Source organism: Corythoichthys intestinalis, chromosome 20 (genome assembly GCF_030265065.1).
Source record: "Corythoichthys intestinalis isolate RoL2023-P3 chromosome 20, ASM3026506v1, whole genome shotgun sequence".
Taxonomy (NCBI): domain Eukaryota; kingdom Metazoa; phylum Chordata; class Actinopteri; order Syngnathiformes; family Syngnathidae; genus Corythoichthys; species Corythoichthys intestinalis.
The window spans coordinates 6,933,964-6,959,388 of record NC_080414.1 but is presented as its reverse complement, the minus strand read 5'-3'; the positions used below and the strand labels follow the sequence as shown (position 1 = coordinate 6,959,388).

The 25,425-nt window shown below is 40.8% G+C and overlaps 1 protein-coding gene across 2 annotated transcripts in view; it reads left to right on the top strand.

Annotated features, from left to right (window-relative positions):
• The window catches only part of oplah (5-oxoprolinase, ATP-hydrolysing), an 84,231-nt gene extending 60,415 nt beyond the window's left edge, over positions 1-23,816 (top strand). For both annotated transcript variants that reach the window (XM_057824952.1, XM_057824953.1), the window contains 6 exons: positions 13,105-13,239; positions 13,321-13,470; positions 13,546-13,703; positions 21,484-21,644; positions 23,135-23,232; positions 23,423-23,816. In XM_057824952.1, the coding sequence (XP_057680935.1) occupies positions 13,105-13,239; positions 13,321-13,470; positions 13,546-13,703; positions 21,484-21,644; positions 23,135-23,232; positions 23,423-23,575 (855 nt within the window). In that variant the 3' untranslated portion in view covers positions 23,576-23,816. The remainder of the gene's footprint in view (positions 1-13,104; positions 13,240-13,320; positions 13,471-13,545; positions 13,704-21,483; positions 21,645-23,134; positions 23,233-23,422) is intronic.
• The last annotated feature ends 1,609 nt before the right edge of the window (positions 23,817-25,425 follow it).

The window sequence follows — 25,425 nt, the reverse complement described above, 5'->3', positions numbered from 1 at the left end:
TGATACCATTGACGTCCATGGACGTCCAAAATTTTTCCCATTCATTTTCAATGGGAATTTTTTTTTTTTCCCAAATCAACAGAAAATGACTAGATATCATTAGGACGTGTCCCCCAAACTTCCCCGATTCCATTAACAATTATGAAAGGTGCCGCCATTGACGTCCATGGACGTCCAATTCTCCCATTCATTTCTAACGGCTTTTACTTTGTTTTTTGCCAATGACTGGCATTATGATCCATTCTATTGATAGACCTGAGTGGGGCTAAGATCTGTATCTCCACAGAGGAAAGACCAAGGTGTGTAATTTCTCCCGAAATTGCAGTTTCTAGTTGTACTTATTATTTATTCATCTTATTCTCCGCGTTTTTTTGAGCCAACGCACAGCCCAAACCGTAGCACCGATCGGCACAGTTCAAGTATCGGCACGACCGGAATTTTCGCGTGACGATGGGAATTTTTCAAACCGCCACGAAAAATTTTCCGTTCGCCCGTAAACGGCAATTTTCCGAAAAATAAAAAAAGTTTCAAAATGTATCTAGTCCTACAATTTTTGACCAAATCACATAATTTGGGCATCAAAAATTCCGGGACGGTGAGGGGCATAAAAGTTGTATACAGAATTTGGCAAAAATTTACGGTTCCCCGGAAATTTGCCAAAAACTTTCCTATTCATTTTGAATGGAAAAAAAACGCGCGCTTCACAGCCCGAACCGTTAGACCGATCGGCACCGTTCAAGTATCGGCACGACCGGAATTTTCGCGTGACACAGGAAACTTTACAAATGGCCCCGAAAAATTTTCCGTTCGTCCGTAAACGGCAATTTTCCGTGAAAAAAAAAAAAGTTTCAAAATGTATCTAGTCCTACAATTTTTGACCAAATCACATAATTTGGGCATCAAAAATTCCGGGACGGTGAGGGGCATAAAAGTTGTATACAGAATTTGGAAAAAAATTACGCTTCCTCGGAAATTTGCCAAAAACTATCCCATTCATTTCGAATGGGAAAAGTTCCCATTCACTTCCAATGGGATTTCCAATGGAATTTACATTGCATTGATGCCATTGACGGCCATGCATGTCGAATCTACTGATGCCAATGTACTTGGATTCAATTGACTATATGGATGTCGATGCCATTGACGGCCATGGACGTCCAAAATTTTTCCCATTCATTTTCAATGGGGAAAAAACAAAATTTCCCCAAATCAACAGAAAATGGCCAGATATCAATAGGACGTGTCCCCCAAACTTCCCCAATTCCATTGACGATTATGAAGGGCGCCGCCATTGACTTACATGGACGTCCAAAATTTTTCCCATTCATTTTCAATGGGGAAAAAACTAAATTTCTCCAAATCAACAGAAAATGACCAGATATCAATAGGACGTATACCCCAAACGTCCCCAACTCCATTGACGCTTATGGGGGGTGCTGCCATTGACTTCCATGGACGTCCAAAATTTTTCCCATTCATTTTCAATGGGGAAAAAACTAAATTTCTCCAAATCAACAGAAAATGACCAGATATCAATAGGACGTATACCTCAAACGTCCCCAACTCCATTGACGCTTATGGGGGGTGCTGCCATTGACGTCCATGGACGTCCAAAAATTTTCCCATTCATTTTCAATGGGAATTTTTTTTTTTTCCCCAAATCAACAGAAAATGACTAGATATCAATAGGACGTGTCCCCCAAATGTCCCCAATTGCATTGCTGCTTATGGAGGGTGATGCCATTGACGTCCAGGGACGTCCAAACTTCCCATTTATTCCAATGGCATTTCTTCATGTTTGTTCATTCTATTGATGCCAATGTACTTAGATTCCATTGACGCTTATGTAAGTTGATACCATTGACGTCCATAGACGTCCAAAATTTTTCCCATTCATTTTCAATGGGAAATTTTTTTTTTTTCCCCAAATCAACAGAAAATGACTAGATATCATTAGGACGTGTCCCCCAAATGTCCCCGATTGCATTGCCGCTTATGGAGGGTGATGCCATTGACGTTCATGGACGTCCAAACTTCCCATTAAATCCCAATGGCATTTCTTCATGTTTGTTCATTCTATTGATGCCAATGTACTTGGATTCCATTGACGCTTATGTAAGTTGATACCATTGACGTCCATGGACGTCCAAAATTTTTCCCATTCATTTTCAATGGGAATTTTTTTTTTTTCCCCAAATCAACAGAAAATGACTAGATATCAATAGGACGTGTCCCCCATATGTCCCCGATTGCATTGCTGCTTATGGAGGGTGATGCCATTGACGTCCACGGACGTCCAAACTTCCCATTAATTTCCAATGGCGTTTCTTCATGTTTGTTCATTCTATTGATGCCAATGTACTTGGATTCCATTGACGCTTATGTAAGTTGATACCATTGACGTCCATGGACGTCCAAAATTTTTCCCATTCATTTTCAATGGGATTTTTTTTTTTTCCCCAAATCAACAGAAAATGACTAGATATCATTAGGAAGTGTCCCCCAAATGTCCCCGATTGCATTGCCGCTTATGGAGGGTGATGCCATTGACGTCCATGGACGTCCAATTCTCCCATTCATTTCTAATGGCTTTTACTTTGATTTGTGCAAATGACTGGTATTATGATCCATTCTATTGATAGACCTGAGTGGGGCTAAGATCTGTATCTCCACAGAGGAAAGACCAAGGTGTGTAATTTCTCCCGAAATTGCAGTTTCTAGTTATTATTTATTATATCTTCATCTTATTCTCCGCGTTTTTTCGGCGCGCCGCGCAGCCCGAACCATACCACCGATCGGCACCGTTGAAGTATCGGCACGACCGGATTTTTCGCGCGACGCAGGGACTTTTTCAAAATCCCCCGAAAAATTTTCCGTTCGCCCGTAAACGGCAATTTTCCGAAAAAAAAAAAAAGTTAAAAAATGTATCTAGTCCTACAATTTTTGACCAAATCACATAATTTGGGTATCAAAAATTCCGGGACGATGAGGGGCATAAAAGTTGTATACAGAATTTGGCAAAAATTTACGGTTCCCCGGAAATTTGCCAAAAACTTTCCTATTCATTTTAAATGAAAAAAAAACGCACGCTGCACAGCCCGAACCGTTTGACCGATCGGCACCGTTCAAATATCGGCACGACCGGAATTTTCGCGCAACGATGCGAATTTTTCAAACGGACCCGAAAAATTTTCCCTTCGCCCGTAAACGGCAATTTTCCGTGAAAAAAAAAAAAGTTTCAAAATGTATCTAGTCCTACAATTTTTGACCAAATCACACAATTTGGGCATCAAAAATTCCGGGACGGTGAGGGGCATAAAAGTTGTATACAGAATTTGGAAAAAAATTACGCTTCCTCGGAAATTTGCCAAAAACTATCCCATTCATTTCGAATGGGAAAAGTCCCATTCACTTCCAATGGGATTTCCAATGGAATTTACATTGCATTGATGCCATTGACGGCCATGCATGTCGAATCTACTGATGCCAATGTACTTGGATTCAATTGACTATATGGATGTCGATGCCATTGACGGCCATGGACGTCCAAAATTTTTCCCATTCATTTTCAATGGGGAAAAAACTAAATTTCCCCAAATCAACAGAAAATGACCAGATATCAATAGGACGTGTCCCCCAAACTTCCCCAATTCCATTGACGCTTATGAAGGGTGCCGCCATTGACTTCCATGGACGTCCAAAATTTTTCCCATTCATTTTCAATGGGGAAAAAACTAAATTTCTCCAAATCAACAGAAAATGACCAGATATCAATAGGACGTATACCCCAAACGTCCCCAACTCCATTGACGCTTATGAAGGGTGCTGCCATTGACGTCCATGGACGTCCAAAATTTTTCCCATTCATTTTCAATGGGAAATTTTTTTTTTCCCCAAATCAACAGAAAATGACTAGATATCAATAGGACGTGTCCCCCAAATGTCCCCGATTGCATTGCTGCTTATGGAGGGTGATGCCATTGGCGTCCACGGACGTCCAAACTTCCCATTAATTTCCAATGGCGTTTCTTCATGTTTGTTCATTCTATTGATGCCAATGTATTTGGATTCCATTGACGCTTATGTAAGTTGATACCATTGACGTCCATGGACGTCCAAAATTTTTCCCATTCATTTTCAATGGGAATTTTTTTTTTTTCCCCAAATCAACAGAAAATGACTAGATATCAATAGGACGTGTCCCCCAAATGTCCCCGATTGCATTGCCTCTTATGGAGGGTGATGCCATTGACGTCCACGGACGTCCAAACTTCCCATTCATTTCCAATGGCATTTCTTCATGTTTGTTCATTCTATTGATGCCAATGTACTTGGTATCCATTGACGCTTATTTAAGTTGATACCATTGACGTCCATGGACGTCCAAATTTCCCATTCATTTCTAATGGCATTTAATTATGTTTTTTCATTTTATTGATGCCAATGTACTTGGATTCCATTGACGCCTATGTAAGTTGATACCATTGACGTCCATGGACGTCCAAAATTTTTCCCATTCATTTTCAATGGGAATTTATGGGACGTCGGCGTCATCCGCACGTTGGACTTCGTCGACTGGACGTCGGCGTCATCCGCATGTTGGACGTCGGCGACGTTTGCTAGTTGGACGTCATCACCGTCCGCTCATTGGACGTCGGCGCCGTCCGCTCGTTGGAAGTCGGCGCCGTCTTTATGTTGGATGTCGGCAGCGTCAGCACTTTGGACGTCGGCAGCGACAGCAATTAGGACGTCGGTGACGTCCGCTCGTTGGACGTCGCCAAACTTTGGACGTCGGCGTCGTCCACTCTTTTGACATCGTCACCATCCGCTCGTTGGACGTAAGACGGCGCATTCTGCACTTTTGACGTTTGCTTGTTGAACGTCGTCATTGTCCCACGTTGGACGTCGGCACCGTCCGCTCGATGGACGTCGGCAGCGTCAGCACTTTGGACGTCGGTGACGTCCGCTCGTTGGACGGCGCATTCTGCACTTTTGACGTTTGCTTGTTGAACGTCGTCACTGTTCCACGTGAGATGTCGGCACCGTCCTCTCGATGGACGTCGGCGTCATCTGCTCTTTTGACGTCTTGGACGTTGGTGACGTCCGCTCGTTGGACGTCGCCAAACTTTGGACGTCGGCGTCGTCCACTCTTTTGACATCGTCACCATCCGCTCGTTGGACGTAAGATGGCGCATTCTGCACTTTTGACGTTTGCTTGTTGAACGTCGTCATTGTCCCACGTTGGACGTCGGCAGCGTCAGCACTTTGGACGTCGGTGACGTCCGCTCGTTGGACGTCGGCGCCGTCAGCAGTTTGGAAGTCGGTGATGTCCGCTCGTTGGACGGCGCATTCTGCACTTTGGACGTCGGTGACGTCCGCTCGTTAGACGGCGCATTCTGCACTTTTGACGTTTGCTTGTTGAACGTCGTCACTGTTCCACGTGAGATGTCGGCACCGTGCGCTCGATGGACGTCGGCGTCATCTGCTCTTTTGAGGTCTTGGACGTCGATGACGTCCGCTCGTTGGACATCGTATTCTGCACTTTTGACTTTTGCTTGTTGAACGTTGTCACTGTCCCACATGGGATGTCGGCGTCATCTGCTCTTTTGACGTCGGCCTCTCACGCTAACTTTTGACGTCGGCGCCGTTTGCTCGTTGGACGTCGTCACCATCCGTTTGTTGATCGTCGGGGACGTCGGCGTCATCTGCTCTTTTGACGTCTTGGACATCGCATTCTGCACTTTTGACGTTTGCTTGTTGAACGTTGTCACTGTCCCACGTGGGATGTCGGCATCATCTGCTCTTTTGACGTCGGTGACGTCAGCCTCTCGCGCTAACTTTTGACGTCGCCGCCGTTTGCTCGTTGGACGTCGTCACCATCCGTTCGTTGATCGTCGGCGCCGTCCTCTCGATGGACGTTGGCGTCATCCGCTCTTTTGACGTCGGCGACGTCCAATCCACTCTGAGGTATACGCATAAAGTAGGAAACTGACCGGAGATCGAACCACCATCCTCTCGTACCAAGGTCAGCGATATTAACACTGAGCTATCCATCTGCTAAATGCAGTGTTGTGTGATATGTATATAAAGTTATCATGTATGTGATACAGGCATTGACAAAAGCTAACTTGGTATTGACAGAGGTTCGATCCTACGACCTCCCGCATCAAAGTCATTTTCAATTGGAATTTTTTTTTTTTTCCAAAAATCAAAAGAAAATGACTAGATATCAATAGGACGTGTCCCCCAAACTTCCCCAATTCCATTTACACTTATGGAGGGTGATGCCATTGACGTCCATGGACGTCCAAATTTCCCATTTATTTTTAATTATGTTTTTTCATTCTATTGATGCCAATGTACTTGGATTCCATTGTAAGTTGATACCATTGACGTCAATGGACGTCCAAAATTTTTCCCATTCATTTTCAATGGGAATTTTTTTCCCCCCCAAATCAACAAAAAAACGACCTGATATCAAAAGGACGTGTCCCCCAAACTAGTCCAATTCCATTGACGCTTATGAAGGGCGCCGCCATTGACGGCCATGTACGTCCAAATTTCCCATTCATTTCTAATGCCATTTAATTATGTTTTTTCATTCTATTGATGCAAATGTACTTGGATTCTATTGACGCTTATGTAAGTTGATACCATTGACGTCCATGGACGTCCAAAATTTTTCCCATTCATTTTCAATGGGAATTTTTTTTTTTTCCCCAAATCAACAGAAAATGACTAGATATCAATAGGACGTGTCCCCCAAATGTCCCCGATTGCATTGCTGCTTATGGAGGGTGATGCCATTGACGTTCATGGACGTCCAAACTTCCCATTCATTTCCAATGGCATTTCTTCATGTTTGTTCATTCTATTGATGCCAATGTACTTGGATTCCATTGACACTTATGTAAGTTGATACCATTGACGTCCATGGACGTCCAAAATTTTTCCCATTCATTTTCAATGGGAATTTTTTTTCCCCCCCAAATCAACAAAAAATGACTACATATCATTAGGACGTGTCCCCCAAATGTCCCCGATTGCATTGACGCTTATGGAGGGTGCTGCCATTGACGGACATGGACGTCCAATTCTCCCAATCTTTTCTCATGGCTTTTACTTTGTTTAGTGCCATTGACTGGCATTATGGTCCATTCTATTGATAGACCTGAGTGGGGCTAAGATCTGTATCTCCACAGAGGAAAGACCAAGGTGTGTAATTTCTCCCGAAATTGCAGTTTCTAGTTTTTAGTTGATGTCGAATGATCAATAAGTATAATTACTGTTTTAAGCTGTGATCAGCCCTTGCACGAAGGCAAAAGGCTTGTTCATTCATTTTGAAGGCAACATGCATACTGACTCAAAATTGATGTCAGTAGTGTCTGATATTTGTGTAAATTGCTTTTATTGGTCATTATTATCATTAATATAAGACAACTCTGCCCAAAAATTACCTTGGTCTTTCCAAGGGAAAGAACAAGGTAATGTTATTGTACAACTTTATTATTATTATTCAATAATTCTCCGCGTTTTTTTGAGCCAACGCACAGCCCAAACCGTAGCACCGATCGGCACCGTTCAAGTATCGGCACGACCGGATTTTTCGTGTGACGATGGGAATTTTTCAAACCGCCACGAAAAATTTTCCGTTCGCCCGTAAACGGCAATTTTCCGAAAAATAAAAAAAGTTTCAAAATGTATCTAGTCCTACAATTTTTGACCAAATCACATAATTTGGGCATCAAAAATTCCGGGACGGTGAGGGGCATAAAAGTTGTATACAGAATTTGGCAAAAATTTACGGTTCCCCGGAAATTTGCCAAAAACTTTCCTATTCATTTTGAATGGAAAAAAAACGCGCGCTTCACAGCCCGAACCGTTAGACCGATCGGCACCGTTCAAGTATCGGTACGACCGGAATTTTCGCGTGACACAGGAAACTTTACAAATGGCCCCGAAAATTTTTCCGTTCGTCCGTAAACGGCAATTTTCCGTGAAAAAAAAAAAAGTTTCAAAATGTATCTAGTCCTACAATTTTTGACCAAATCACATAATTTGGGCATCAAAAATTCCGGGACGGTGAGGGGCATAAAAGTTGTATACAGAATTTGGAAAAAAATTACGCTTCCTCGGAAATTTGCCAAAAACTATCCCATTCATTTCGAATGGGAAAAGTCCCATTCACTTCCAGTGGGATTTCCAATGGAATTTACATTGCATTGATGCCATTGACGGCCATGCATGTCGAATCTACTGATGCCAATGTACTTGGATTCAATTGATTATATGGATGTCGATGCCATTGACTGCCATGGACGTCCAAAATTTTTCCCATTCATTTTCAATGGGGAAAAAACAAAATTACCCCAAATCAACAGAAAATGACCAGATATCAATAGGACGTGTCCCCCAAACTTCCCCAATTCCATTGACGCTTATGAAGGGTGCCGCCATTGACTTACATGGACGTCCAAAATTTTTCCCATTCATTTTCAATGGGGAAAAAACTAAATTTCTCCAAATCAACAGAAAATGACCAGATATCAATAGGACGTATATCCCAAACGTCCCCAATTCCATTGACGCTTATGGGGGGTGCTGCCATTGACGTCCATGGACGTCCAAAATTTTACCCATTCATTTTCAATGGGAATTTTTTTTTTTCCCCAAATCAACAGAAAATGACTAGATATCAATAGGACCTGTCCCCCAAATGTCCCCGATTGCATTGCTGCTTTTGGAGGGTGATGCCATTGACGTCCAGGGACGTCCAAACTTCCCATTCATTTCCAATGGCATTTCTTCATGTTTGTTCATTCTATTGATGCCAATGTACTTGGATTCCATTGACGCTTATGTAAGTTGATACCATTGACGTCCATGGACGTCCAAAATTTTTCCCATTCATTTTCAATGGGAATTTTTTTTTTTTCCCCAAATCAACAGAAAATGACTAGATATCAATAGGACGTTTCCCCCAAATGTGCCCGATTGCATTGCTGCTTATGGAGGGTGATGCCATTGACGTCCACGGACGTCCAAACTTCCCATTCATTTCCAATGGCATTTCTTCATGTTTGTTCATTCTATTGATGCCAATGTACTTGGATTCCATTGACGCTTATGTAAGTTGATACCATTGACGTCCATGGACGTCCAAAATTTTTCCCATTCATTTTCAATGGGAATTTTTTTTTTTTCCCCAAATCAACAGAAAATGACTAGATATCATTAGGACGTGTCCCCCAAATGTCCCCGATTGCATTGCCGCTTATGGGGGGTGATGCCATTGACGTCCATGGACGTCCAAACTTCCCATTCATTTCCAAAGGCATTTCTTCATGTTTGTACATTCTTTTGATGCCAATGTACTTGGATTCCATTGACGCTTATGTAAGTTTATACCATTGACGTCCATGGACGTCCAAAATTTTTCCCATTCATTTTCAATGGGAATTTTTTTTTTTTTCCCCAAATCAACAGAAAATGACTAGATATCAATAGGACCTGTCCCCCAAATGTGCCCGATTGCATTGCTGCTTATGGAGGGTGATGCCATTGACGTCCACAGACGTCCAAACTTCCCATTCATTTCCAATGGCATTTCTTCATGTTTGTTCATTCTATTGATGCCAATGTACTTGGATTCCATTGACGCTTATGTAAGTTGATACCATTGACGTCCATGGACGTCCAAAATTTTTCCCATTCATTTTCAATGGGAATTTTTTTTTTTTCCCCAAATCAACAGAAAATGACTAGATATCATTAGGACGTGTCCCCCAAATGTCCCCGATTGCATTGCCGCTTATGGGGGGTGATGCCTTTGACGTCCATGGACGTCCAAACTTCCCATTCATTTCCAAAGGCATTTCTTCATGTTTGTTCATTCTATTGATGCCAATGTACTTGGATTCCATTCACGCTTATGTAAGTTGATACCATTGACGTCCATGGACGTCCAAAATTTTTCCCATTCATTTTCAATGGGATTTTTTTTTTTTTTCCCCAAATCAACAGAAAATGACTAGATATCATTAGGACGTGTCCCCCAAATGTCCCCGATTGCATTGCCGCTTATGGAGGGTGATGCCATTGACGTTCATGGACGTCCAAACTTCCCATTCATTTCCAATGGCATTTCTTCATGTTTGTTCATTTTATTGATGCCAATGTACTTGGATTCCATTGACGCTTATGTAAGTTGATACCATTGACGTCCATGGACGTCCAAAATTTTTCCCATTCATTTTCAATGGGAATTTTTTCCCAAATCAACAGAAAATGACTAGATATCAATAGGACGTGTCCCCCAAACTTCCCCGATTCCATTAACAATTATGGAGGGTGCTGCCATTGACGGACATGGACGTCCAATTCTCCCAATCTTTTCTAATGGCTTTAACTATGTTTAGTGCCAATGACTGGCATTATGATCCATTCTATTGATAGACCTGAGTGGGGCTAAGATCTGTATCTCCACAGAGGAAAGACCAAGGTGTGTAATTTCTCCCGAAATTGCAGTTTCTAGTTACAATTGGATTCTTTCACTGTTCCATCTGTAGTTGGCATATAAGCCTGTTGCGAGAAGCAGTATGTGAGTTAATCGCACGGTAAATAAAAATGAAGTCACAATTGTTCCGACTGCGATTCAACGGCTTGTGCTCTTGCACATAAAGAATTGAATTTTTTGTGAGGTTGTCCGTAAAACTTGACCTGGAATTAGTTTTAATTCTGTTCTTAAAAGTCCAGAATCACACATGGTACTTGTAGGAACACAAGTTTTGTTATTTTCAGCAGAAACAAGAATCAGGCCACACAAAAGGATGTGAAGGGCTAGATCTGGCCCCCGGGCCATGTGTTTGACACCTGAACAGACTTATTGCATCAAGATGTTGTTCACAAAAACTTGCACTTGCATGTACGGACTCCAGAAAGTGAATGTGTAGTTAAGAAACAGCCTACAGACAATTTTAAAGGGAACCTCGGACTTAAAGTCTTGTCGGCTCTATTTAATAAACCACAATTGTTCTCTTTTACGAAAATGTGTTATAAAATCACATATATTATTGCCATTGATTTAAAAAACTAAAATATTTAGTGCAGGTTTTGACCTACGGAGGCTGACATGTTCTATGTGCGCAATGCATGCTGGGGGTGATGGTTGGGCTGGACTGGGAGAATAGCTGTGCTAGCTAGCAAGTGAAGCTAGTATGACGACTGGCATGATTTTGTCACATTCTGCTGCTGGTCAGATTATTTTGTCTCAGAGCTGTGGGATGAGTTCCCAACGTCGTACCTGCATCCAATTCCAGCTCATCAGCATTGTCTTTAAACCGATCCTAGGCGGCTTGCCAAGAAATTGACTTGCTGCCATTTTTTTGCCAGTTTTTACAAATATCCCTTCGTTGCTAGTTGCATGATTGCCTTGTTTTTTCCGTTCGTCTGCCTCTCAGAGTGCATTGTGTCATCATCAACAATGGCGACCTACTAGTTCAACTAATTTTACAAATTTTATTAAAACTAAAGCATTAAGAGGGGTTTTAATGTCAAATTATTATTATTAGTATGTCATACTAACATTTATCTTTCAAGAATTGCATATCTTTCTATCCATGGTGCTCTTTAAGCTTTCGTTTAAAACTAGCGTGGAATCGGTTCCAGCATGAATATGTTAGCATTAAAGTAGAGCTGAAACGAATACTCCAGCAACTCGAGTAACTTGAGTTTAAAAACTGATCCGAGTAATTTTATTCACTTCGAGTAATCGTTTATTTTGACAGCTCTAAGCGTCACGTTTTGCTCGGACTACTTTTAATGCGGGACAACGCGCTGATGTCACGTGTGTAGAGGAATAAGCAAAAAAAAAAAAACTTACTGCAGCCGACAGCCGCTACAAACGACACCGACGTTGCTAAATACTAGCCCGCACAATGCTAGTAGGTAGCAGGTTGCGTCTGATGAGTCTCATAGAAATCACATGTATGTTGAACTAGATCCAAAATGACAGACTCGGCCACGTCTGGGCAGCGTAGTAAACAGCCGCCATCTTAAAGCAGTAGATCGCTAAGCGCTAATAAAGAGCGCTAAGCGCTAATAAATAAGATTAATGTTACTGTCGCTACTAGCTCACGTAACGTTAGCCCTGCGGAGGGCTAGGTTTCTATTAATTATGACCACTTTCGATGCGTGGCTAACGTGTCTTACATACAGGCTTTAACATAACATAGCGTTGTGGAGTGATGAGGGTGTAAAATAAAAACTCAATAATGCTAACTATCAATTTTAGCTCAGTAGTCATTGCTGGATAAAACCCTCCCTAATGTGCTCCAATACAGCCTGTATCATACATTTATTTTGAACACTGCAAAAACTCAAAATCCTATCAGGTCTTACAGTTTAGAGTAACTTAATACTTAACTAGAACTTAAAAATGGCTTGACACAAATAGAAATTCAATTGAAACACGAGGGAAAAAATCCTAACTTCTAAGTGATGTGTGTTATCAAGCGTAAAGGCATTTTTAGGTGTGTATATATATATATATATATATATGTGTGTGTGTAACCGGTGTGTCAGCGCCGCCCCGCGTTCCGCTCCCACCTCTGACCAGGCCAGGACGCGAACCCGCGCGCCACGACGCTTCCACTCGGCAGGCAAGGACGGTAACCACTGCGCCAATAAAACTCAAGCCAATGGCACAGCCGCTAGCGTCCTTACATGAAGGAATCGGCAGGGAGGTTTCCACGCTCCACATTGGACCTGCGTGTACCCGTTACATATATATATATAGTATATATATAGTATATATATAGTAGCAGGGAATTAGTCTTTTTTTTAAAATTCTAGTTATACCTGAGATGCAATTGTTGGCTGTTTTCAACAATATACATCGAAAATAAAGACATTGATTGACTGAAAATGGTTCAAGATTAGATGAAATGTCTTGTTTTGTCATGTATATTTATAATTGCTCTTCACCTAAAAATATATTTGTTATATCCGATTACTCGATTAATCGATAGAATTTTCAGTCGATTACTCGATTACTAAAATATTCGATAGCTGCAGCCCTACATTAAAGGTCTTTAACCATTGCAGGGCACTGCTGTGTTTGACTTCACTGGGACAGGCACAGAGGTTTGGGGAAACTGCAATGCTCCACGAGCGATTACCCTCTCTGCCCTCATCTACTGCTTACGCTGCATGGTTGGACAGGACATCCCACTCAATCAGGTCCGGTTATTCTTTCATGCTTAATTTGGATTGTTTGTGACACATTTAGCATAACCAGAAAAGATCTTTTCTGTTTTTTAGGGGTGTCTTGCCCCAATCAAAGTCATCATCCCCCCAGGTTCCATCCTGCAGCCCTCTGAGAATGCTGCTGTGGTTGGTGGGAACGTGCTCACATCTCAGAGAGTTGTGGATGTCATTTTCAAGGCATTTGAGGTCTGCGCCGCCTCTCAGGTGAGGATGACCGCGATACGATCGTATTGATTTTCTAAAGTGATACTACTTGACAACCCACATCATTGTTGATAGGGTTGCATGAACAACGTTTCATTTGGCAGCGAGAAGGTTGGCTACTACGAGACTGTCGCCGGAGGTGCCGGGGCAGGGCCAAGCTGGAATGGCCGAAGTGGTGTTCACACTCATATGACCAACACTCGCATCACTGACCCAGAGATTTTGGAAAAGAGGTAAAACGTGAGCCACACTTAAACTGACCGAGGGCACCAGGGATTATTACCGATCTTTTGCACAAGGCTAACAAAATTTTCACAATTCACAGCAAGTTCCCGTAAATTGTGGGGAAATACTGTACAAATAATAGGTGTCTGACAAAATATCGAAATGGTGATATATCATGATACTTTGTATCCCAAAAGGTTATCGATATGCTCCTGCCAAGAATCGAGATATCGTTTTAAAAAGGTGATAATGTTTAAAAAAAATGGGACCAACAAGTTGCTACCAAAATCTTCCACCATAATAGTGTCTCAGGTAACTCTAAGGCTGCCATTGACGGTGCTCGACGCCCAATCCATTTAGAGTGGGAACGTTCATTCATTCGAAATAGGGCTGCAGCTATCGATTATTTTAGTAGTCGATTAATCGATGAACTATTTAGTTCAAATAATCGAGTAATCAGATAAGGAACATAAAAAAAATGAAAATACCTGAGCTGAGCCTCACACGGTATATACAGTATTTAGTCAACCACTAATTGTGCAAGTTCTCCCACTTGACAATATTAGAGAGGCCTGCAATCGTCAACATGGGTAAACGTCAACCATAAGAGACAGAATGTGGGAAAAAAAACAGAAAATCACATTGTTTGATTTTTAAAAAATTATTTGCAAATCATGGTGGTAAATAAGTATTTGGTCTATACCAAAATTAATCTCAGTACTTTGTTATGTACCCTTTGTTGGCATTAACGGAAGCCAAACGTTTTCTGTAACTCTTCACAAGCTTTTCACTTACTGTTGCTGGTATTTTGGCCCATTCCTCCATGCAGATCTCCTCTAGAGCTGTGATGTTTTGTGGCTGTCGTTGGGCAACACAGACTTTCAACTCCCTCCTCACCCCGTGGCGTCAAAATGATAACAAGAACGGTGAGCAAAAATCCCACAACCACACGGGGGGGACCTAGTTAATAACCTACAGAGAGCTAGGACCACAGTAACAAAGGCTACTATCAGTAACACAATGCGCTGCCAGGGACTCAAATCCTGCACTGCCAGACGTGTCCCCCTGCTGAAGAAAGTACACGTCCAGGCCCGAGAGAGCATTTGGATGAACCAGAAGAGGACTAGGAGAATGTGTTATGGTCAGATAAGACCAAAATAGAACTTTTTGGTAGAAACACAGGTTCTCGTGTTTGGAGGAGAAAGAATACTGAATTGCATCCGAGGAACACCATACCCACTGTGAAGCATGAGGGTGGAAACATCATGCTTTGGGGCTGTTTTTCTGCAAAGGGACCAGGACGACTGATCTGTGTAAAGGAAAAAATGAATGGGGCCACGTATCGAGAGATTTTGAGTGAAAATCTCTTTCCATCAGCAAGGACATTGAAGATGAGACGTGGCTTGGTCTTTGAGCATGACAATGATCCCAAACACACAGCCAGGGCAACAAAGGAGTTGCTTCGTAAGAAGCATTTCAAGGTCCTGGAGTGGCTTAGCCAGTCTCCAGGTCTCAACCCTATAGAAAATCTGCAGAAGGAGTTGAAAGTCCGTGTTGCCCAACGACAGCCCCAAAACATCACTGCTCTAGAGGAAATCTGCATGGAGGAATGGGCCAAAATACCAGCAACAGTGTGTGAAAAGCTTGTGAAGAGTTACAGAAAACATTTGGCCTCTGTTATTGCCAACAAAGGGTACATAACAAAGTACAGTATTGAGATTAACTTTTGGTATTGACCAAATACTTATTTTCCACCATGATTTGCAAATAAATTCTTTAAACAATGTGATTTTCTGGGTTGTTTTTTTTCCACATTCTCTCATGGTTGAGGTTTGACCATGTTGACAATTACAGGCCTCTCTAATATTTTCAAGTGGGAGAACTTGCACAATTAGTAGTCGACTAAATACTTATTTGCCCCACTGTATTAAAAAAAAGAAACAGGATCAATGTAAAACAAAAGAACAAATGGCTAACTTACATAGCAAAAGTCCGCTAGCTTAAATGCTATAAAATGCTAACGCTTTTTACAATGCTCTTAACAAATGGCTCAGACACATTCCTACAAAAAATGGCTAAATATACCTTCAAACTAAATTACGAATGTATTAAAAAAAATCATTAGCTCAAACAAAAACTTAGCTCATGCTGTTCTTAACAGGTAGCTGATGGATTCAGCCATGTGGAATGAGGTAGACTAGAGGGCCGTGTAGCCACCCAAATCAATAAAAATAAATGCAAACACTTTCAAAACAAACCATTACAACGCCACTTTAATTAAACGAATACTCGAAGCAGCAAAATTTAATTGGAATCTTTTTTTTCCTAATCGAATACACGAGGTAATCGATCAGTCATTGCAGCAGTAATTCGAAACCAGAGCATTTCTGTCCGATTTTCGGGGCATTTACAGGTCACTTGCTGTTCTGTAACTCAAAATAAAAAGGAAGTGACCTATAAAATACCCCAAAATCAACAGGAAGTAACTGAAAATCAACAGGTAAATGACCTTAAATGGCCCAAAATGACCTTACTGCCTGGCACTGGCTGCCAATGACGGCCATAGACGTTCAATCCATTTGAAGCGGGAGGGTGGCAGCGAATGAACATTCGTTCATTCGCTGCCACCCTCCCGCTTCAAATGGATTGGACGTCTACTAGTGATAAACTCATTCCGATTCACAGAAGAATCTTCTGTTTATTAGTTGTTTGTAGAATATCCTAGAATGATTTCATGACCAGCGTATCGATAATCGTTGTATCGTCAGATCGTTATCGTGAGCTTTGCATCGCAAATCGTATCCTATCATGAGGTAACAAGAGGTTCCCACTCCTAATAAATAACCTCAAACCCATTCTTAGCCCTGATAGTTGTCGACTGAAAACTGCAATTTTTCTGCCTTTGTATTGTGGAAATCGAGTGCTGTGTGAAAGTCCTATAAACTTCATGAAAAGAGTGGCCACATGCTTTTGATCTCAGCAATTTCAAGATGACCTTGTCCCTCAAGCTGAACAGTCATTGTTGCCAAGATATAACAGTCTGAGATGCAGCAATACCCTCAGCCTGCAAGGAAAATCAGGACACAATGCTGTGTGCACTGTGTACCTTAAGAGAAGAATGGCAACCAACCTTTGCAGATGTGGAAAGTGCCCTCAAGGGCCACTCTTCTGTGGTCTGTATATCTGGCTGCCCTTGAGCCTGTACATACAAATGCCCAAATTCGCAGTATAAGTTGTTTTTCGGTAGGTACACTGGAAAAACACACCTCTTTAAAATTAAATTCCCTTGTTTTCGGTGTAAGTGAAATTGTCTGCCAGTGTTTCAAGTAAATTTTACTTGCTTAGATTTCTTGAAATATAAAAATAGCTAGCTTAAAAAAAATATTAACAGATTTATTTTAAACAATTAATTAGTATATTTAATCTTAAAAAATAGCTTGTTTGTCAGAAATGTTCTTAAAGGGAACCTCTGACTTAAAGTGAACTGAACTTGCACAATTAGTGGTTGACTGAACCCACTGTAAATGCTAACTGCGCGGTTCTTTTGCTTTCAACCAAAAATCGAGACTGTTTTATCTCCGTACCTATAAAGAATTCAGGGATTTAAGCATTTATTCACAATAATTTGCAACGAAAAAAGCTCTGTTTACATTGGCGGCCGCCACATTGACTAACAGACTAGCATCGTACTTCGACATATTTACGTAAAATAAATGCTAACTGCACATTTTTTTGTTGTTGTTGTTGTTGACCTTAACCAAGAATCACGGCTGTTTTGCATCCATATCTTTAAAGAATTCAGGGATTTAAGCATTTATTCACAAGAATTTTCAACGATAAAAAGTTTTTTGTCTCTGATTCCACTCAGTCAGCTTTGACGGCCACGCCAATAATGCAGGCCCCCTATTAATCGGCCCTGCACCCTGTGTCACGTCAATATCAATATGAAGTCTATAGTTATACTTTATCATAAGTTGATCTATATTACTTTTTTTTTTAGGGGTGTCAAACGATTAAAGTTTTTAATCGAGTTAGTTACAGCTTAAAAATTAATTAATCGTAATTAATCGCAATTCAAACCATCTATAAAATATGCCATATTTTTCTGTAAATTATTGTTGTAATAGAAAGATGAGACACAAGATGGATATATACATTCAACATACGGTACATACCGTAATTTCCGGACTATGAGCCGCTTCTTTTTTCGTTCATTTTGAATCCTGAGGCTTATAGACCCTACCCACCGACGTCACAAAACCACGTGCTCGCTGTATGGTTCCGCCCACTTGTCCGTCATTTTGTCTCTGTATTAGCATTGGTTTCAATTGATCGAGGAATTTAAAATGCATTTCATGGAAGACCCGGTGCTTTCTGATGCCGTAAACTCACTGGATGTGTTGCATAAAAGGCGTTATGTGGAAAAGCTTCGTTCTATACAGTCGCCAGATCCATATTTGATGCCCAAATCGATGTTTTTCGACCCACTGTCTTCGCCCTGTCTGCCTGACATCTGCTACGCTGATATTTACAATTATCTTGTCCACACAAAATCAGCCTATTCTCACGAAAATTTGAAAAACTTCAAGAGCTTGGAGGCTTATAAATACTTCGTTGCTGGTTGGGTGAAACAGGTCCTCGTCCACGAAAATTCGGCAGGAATCTATCTTGTGCTTGGAAAGGTGAGTTACGAAATTTTCAATTCAAAATCTTTTGTTCTTGCTAACATCCACTGTCAAGTCTAATGTATTTCATGTCGTTTGTCAATGGAGTTAAGGCTTTTAATGTTTATATGGTTTAGCGATAGCACTCTCACTACATACATACGTGTATGTTGTCGGCGATTAGCCTAGCAATGATCTTAATTGTGGTTATTTGTCAGCCCAAAACCCTCTAAGTATATCTTAAATGCATCTTACCGGATATTAAATGACTACTACATAGTCTGTGGTGATTTTGTGGTGCCCAGTTTTCACGTCGAATTGCAGCCGTCCATTTCGCTCTCCTCTTTGGATCCCTCGGAATAAGATAAAACTTCAAGTCTCTCCTTCCGTCTTCTCTGTTAGTGCAACCAACAGCCACACACGCCTTCACCATTTTGATTATTAATGTTAAGGAGCAGAAAAACACGCCGTAAATAGGAGGAATGTACGTAGCCGTAACAGGTTAACACTATGTTTTGACGGACAATTGGGCGGTACCATTCAGGAGAGCGGAGTTGTGACGTCACGTGGGTAGGGTCTATAGTCCAGTGCGGCTAATTTGTTGATTTATTTGGGTTAATTGGCAACACATGCCTCCTAGCATGCATTGCAACACTACATATGTAAGTAACAATCAAAATTCATGTTCTATGCTAATTATTTATGCATTTACTGTTCCAGTTTCATTAATTGCTTGTTATGGTATTTGGTAACACTTTATTTGACAGCGGCGTCATAAGACTGTCATAACACTGTCATAGTTATGACATGAGATTATCATGGGCATTACTGAATGCTTATGACAGATGTCATTAGGTGTCATCCAGAAAATTATGTTACCAACTCCATTTATGTCCAGCTTGGATCTTTTAAATCCATTCAAAGTGAGATAATTTGCTGAACAAAACTAAATGATAACTGTTATAAGCATTTGTTAATGCTCATGACAGTGTCATGTCATAATTATGTCTAATTGTCTAATGACAGCCTTATGGCGCCACTGTCAAATAAAGTGTTACCAAATACCATAGCAATTAATTAAACAACAGGAACAGTAATTGAAAAATAATTAGTACAGAACATTTAAAAACGTAATTTGATTGTTATTTACATCTGTTGCGCTGCAATGCATGCTAGGAGGCATGTTGGACAACAACAGTGTTGACAGCAGGTGGCATAAAAGATTGACCGTCTCCCACAAGGGAGCAGTGACGGCCAAATGAAGCTTCTTGAAGCAATGAAGCTTTGCAAACAATTGGTTTAAATCTTTATGGTGGTTCATTTGGTCTTCTGACCGTCGTATGATGCCGCTATCTAATGAAGTGTGACCGGTTATTATCTTATGGTGTAAATATCCCATAATACAGTGAGGACAGCTGCGGCTTATAGTCCAGTGCGGCTTATTTGTGAACAAATGCCGTTTTCCTGTCACATTTGGTGGGTGGCGGCTTATAATCAGGTGCGCCTTATAGTGCGAAAATTACGGTAAGTACTGTATTTGTTTATTATAACAATAAATCAACAAGATGGCATTACCATTATCAACATTCTGTTCAAGCGATCCGTGGATAAAAGACTTGTAGTTCTTAAAAGATAAATGTTAGTACAAGTTATAGAAATTTTATATTAAAACTAAGGCTGTCAAACGATTAAAATTTTTAATCGAGTTAATTAAAGAATAAAAATTTAATTAATCGTAATTAATCGCAATTAATCACAATTCAAACCATCTATAAAATATGCCATATTTTTTTGTAAATTATTGTTGGAATAGAAAGATGAGACACAAGATGGATAGATACATTCAACATACGGTACATAAGTACTGTATTTGTTAATTATAACAATAAATCAACAAGATGGCATTACCATGATTAACGTTCTGTTAAAGCGATCCGTGGATAGAAAGACTTGTAGTTCTTAAAAGAAAAATGTTAGTACAAGTTATAGAAATTTTATATTAAAACCCCTCTTTATGTTTTCGTTTTAATAAAATTTGTAAAATTTTCATTCAAAAAAATAAACTAGTAGCCCGCCATTGTTGATGTCAATAATTACTTACACAATGCTCATGGGAGCTGAAGCGTGTAAAATCAGTCGCACCCAAGCGCCAGCAGAGGGCAGCAAAACTCCATAAAACACAATTAACAAATGAGCGTTTCACTGTACCCTCATTTAAATCTGTCTGAGCGGGTCATCTGCGTTAATTGCGTCAAATATTTTAACGTGATTATTTTAAAAAATTAACGCCCGTTAACGCGATAAGTTTGACAGTCCTAATTAAAACCCCTCTTAATGTTTTCGTATTAATTAAATTTGTAAAATTTTCAATCAAAAAATAAACTAGTAGCCCGCCATTGTTGATGCCAATAATTACTTACACAATGCTCATGGGAGCTGAAGCCTATAAAATCAGTCGCACCCAAGCGCCAGCAGAGGGCGACAAAACTCCGACAAACACAACAAGTACACATTTCACTGTGCTGTCATTTTAATGTTTGAGCGGGGCATGTGCGTTAATTGCGTCAAATATTTTAACGTGATTAATTTCAAAAATTAATTACCGCCCGTTAACGCGATAATTTTGACAGCCCTACTTTTTTTACTTTAATATAAAAAGGGGACACAATGACACAATGTTATGCAGAGGTGTACTTATAATAATAATTTTATAGACAAATTACACTATTTACAGTGGTGGCAGAGAGTTTGGGGGGCGAAACAGAAAATAACGGAAGCAGTGCATTCATCTGTTAACTTCTCTTTAACACTCAAAGAAGATAAAGAAAATGATTTGAAAAGATTCAAGAAAAATAATCTGATTGATATGTTATAAATTTGCCGTGTATGATTTTGTGAGGTTGGGCTTGACTCATTTTTCTGGGTTTGTTGTGCAAAAAAAAAAAAAAAAAAGAAAAAAGATTTATAGCACGTTAGAAAATCAAAACATAGTTTAGGCCTGTTTTTCCACAAAGGTACCTTTAACAAGCAGCATTGCATACTGAAACAAAATTGAATCCACACAATTATCAGAAATTATAATTATCAGTTACATCTGTAAACTAAATGATTGTTATGCTTATAGGTACCCAGTGATTTTGGAGCATTTTTCCCTGCGACCCTCTTCGGGAGGTGCAGGAAAATACCGTGGAGGGGACGGCGTGATTCGTAAACTGTTGTTCAGGGACAAAGTGGTCCTGTCTGTACTGAGTGAGAGGCGAGCCATGCGCCCTTACGGCCTTGAGGGTAAGTACGCTGAACCTGCTTTCATAATATACAGTGGGGCAAATAAGTATTTAGTCAACCACTAATTGTGCAAGTTCTCCTACTTGAAAATATTAGAGAGGCTGCAATTGTCAACATGGGTAAACCTCAACCATGAGAGACAGAATGTGGAAAAAAAAAACAGAAAATCATATTGTTTGATTTCTAAAGAATTTATTTGCAAATCATGGTGGAAAATAAGTATTTGGTCAATGCCAAAAGTTCATCTCAATACTTTGTTATGTACTCTTTGTTGGCAATAACGGAGGCCAAACGTTAACTCTTCAGAAGCTTTTCACACACTGTTGCTGGTATTTTGGCCCATTCCTCCATGCAGATCTCCTCTAGAGCAGTGATGTTTTGGGGCTGTCGTTGGGCAACATGGACTTTCAACTCCCTCCACAGATTTTCTATGGGGTTGAGATCTGGAGACTGGCTAGGCCACTCCAGGACCTTGAAATGCTTCTTACGAAGCCACTCCTTTATTGCCCTGGCTGTGTGTTTGGGATCATTGTCATGCTGGAAGACCCAGCCCCAACGTCTCATCTTCAATGTCCTTGCTGATGGAAGGAGATTTTCACTCAAAATCTCTCGATACGTGGCTCCATTCGTTCTTTCCTTTACATAGATCAGTCGTCCTGGTCCCTTTGCAGAAAAACAGCCCCAAAGTATGATGTTTCCACCCTCATGCTTCACAGTGGGTATGGTGTTCCTCAGATGCAATTCAGTATTCCTTCTCCTCCAAACACGAGAACCTGTGTTTCTACCAAAAAGTTCTATTTTGGTTTCATCTGACCATAACACATTCTCTCAGTCCTCTTCTGGATCATCCAAATGCTCTCTAGCGAACCGCAGACGGGATTGGACGTGTACTGGCTTCAGCAGGGGGACACGTCTGGCAGTGCAGGATTTGAGTCCCTGGCGGCACATTGTGTTACTGATAGTAGCCTTTGTTACTGTGGTCCCAGCTCTCTGTAGGTTATTAACTAGGTCCCCCCGTGAGGTTGTGGGATTTTTGCTCACCGTTCTTGTTATCATTTTGACGCCACGGGGTGAGATCTTGCATGGAGCCCCAGCTCGAGGGAGATTATCATTGGTCTAGTATGTCTTCCATTTTCTAATAATTGCTCCCACAGTTGATTTCTTTACACCAAGCGAAGAGTGAAGAGTTACAGAAAATGTTTGGCCTCCGTTATTGCCAACAAAGTATTGAGATGAACTTTTGGTATTGACCAAATACTTATTTTCCACCATGATTTGCAAATAAATTCTTTAAAAATCAAACAATGTGATTTTCTGATTTTTTTTTCCACATTCTGTCTTTCATGGTTGAGGTTTACCCATGTTGACAATTACAGGCCTCTCTAATCTTTTCAAGTAGGAGAACTTGCACAAGTGGTGGTTGACTAAATACTTATTTGCCCCACTGTATTTGTTGAAAATTGTCAAACTCTCTTTCTCTTTTGATCAAGGCGGTGAAGCTGGTGCTGCAGGATTGAACCTGCTTCACAAAGTTGACGGTAGAATTCTCAATCTGGGTGCAAAAACCAGCGTGAGCCTTGAACCTGGGGTATGACATTAAAATCTCTTTAATATTGACTTGTAATTTGTGATTAGATACAACACTGGCATTAAAACAGAAGTTTTTTAACTTTAGAGATTCACACATCCAAATAGAACAATATCCAAATAATCTAATCTGTTTAATCAGAATCCATCATCTCAATCAATTTCGCATGTGTGCGTTTCCCCCGCTATAGGACATGTTCTGCCTATACACCCCTGGAGCAGGGGGGTATGGGAAGGAAGACGAAACTAATGGAAGACCCCAGACAAAGCGCAGGCGCTTGAATGACACTTTCGCTGAGAGAGGCAGTGTCTTTGACTACCGCATGGCACAAGAGGGAGTGTGACAGAGCGGAAACTATGGAATGACAAGATTATGTGTTCAAAGGTGGAGTTTCTGTGGTCCCTTCTCAAGGTTTCTTCTTTTTTTATCTCCTAAATGGGGTTTTGAGCTTTTCTTTGCCCATTTGGGAGGCTTACATCAGGGGCATATCATTCATTCATTGTCAAATGTGGGCCTGTGAAGCCCCTTTCGACTCTGTTGTGATTAAGAGCTACATAAATAAATGTGATTTTTCTTGACTTCTATTCAAAGACAGCGTGACACAAAAACGGACGCATGAAATTCCTCTTCGTTTTTTTATACAATGCATGTTCCATAATAGGCTAAATCAGGGGTGAGCTACTTTTCAAGGAGACAACAGCGATATACCTCAAAAGCGGGGAGGGGGTTTAAAAAAATAACAATGTAAATAATAATGTAAACAGCCGAATATACCTATAAACTAAATTACGAATGCATTAAAAAAACATTAGCACTGACAAAAACTTAGCTTTTGTTGGTCTTAACAGGGAGCAGCTGGATTCAGCCACGTGAAATGAAGCAGACTAGAGGGCAGTGTATCCACCCAAATCAATAAAACTAAATGCAAACACTTTCAAAACAAACCATCACAACGCCACTTTAACTAAACGAATACTCGAAGCAGCAAAATTTAATTCAAATCTTTTTTTTTCTAATCGAATACTCGAGTTACGGGCAGTTTACATGGCGACTCTGCGACACGAAGACGCAATGACTGTGATGCGGAGTGGCCTCGCGTTCGTATGGTGTCGGCGAAGACGGAAGGCAAAGAAGCAAACCTTGGAATCCTGCCTCCAAAGTGGAAGAATTAGATTGCGGGGGATTGAGGGGGGCTTGCTCCGCATGCATATCAAAAGCTGCCGCGCTGCGGGACCGCACCTATAACGTCAGCACTCGTACACGGGCGTGCGCAGCAGTGCTACTAAACATTAAAAACAGCAAATCTGACGGAACGTCAGCTTTAATTTACTGGTTTTATAATATTTTTAATGTAAAAATGGTGAATGTTTACATTTTTGTGCCTTTTTGAACAAAAGAAAATGCCATTGCTTGGAGTGGGCGGGCAATCCGGCCTGAGGAGGTCAAATTGCATCATTCGCTGTCGCCTTGTAAATCTGCACTGCCCCCTAAGGCCTGGCATGAATACTACATTGTTTTCATGCGGAATTGCGACATTGTTCGAATGGAGACGGAACCATATACAGTGGGGCAAATAAGTATTTAGTCAACCACTAATTGTGCAAGTTCTCCCACTTGAAAATATTAGAGAGGCCTGTAATTGTCAACTTGGTTAAACCTCAACCATGAGAGACAGAATGTGGGAAAAAAAAAAAACAGAAAATCAAATTATTTGATTTTTAAAGAATTTATTTGCAAATCACGGTGGAAAATAAGTATTTGGTCAATACCAAAAGTTCATCTCAATACTTTGTTATGTACCCTGTGTCGGCAATAACGGAGGCCAAATGTTTTCTGTAACTCTTCACAAGCTTTTCACACACTCTTGCTTGTATTTTGGCCCATTCCTCCATGCAGATCTCCTCTAGAGCAGTGATGTTTTGGGGCTGTCATTGGGCAACACGGACTTTCAAATCCCTCCACAGATTTTCAATGGGGTTGAGATCTGGAGACTGGCTAGGCCACTCCTGGGCCTTGAAATGCTTCTTACGAAGCGACTCCTTTGTTGCCCTGGCTGTGTGTTTGGGATCATTGTCATGCTCAAAGACCGAGCCACCTCTCATCTTCAATGCCCTTGCTGATGGATGTTGTTCAAAATCTCTCGTTACATGGCCCCATTCATTCTTTCCTTTACACAGATCAGTCGTCCTGGTC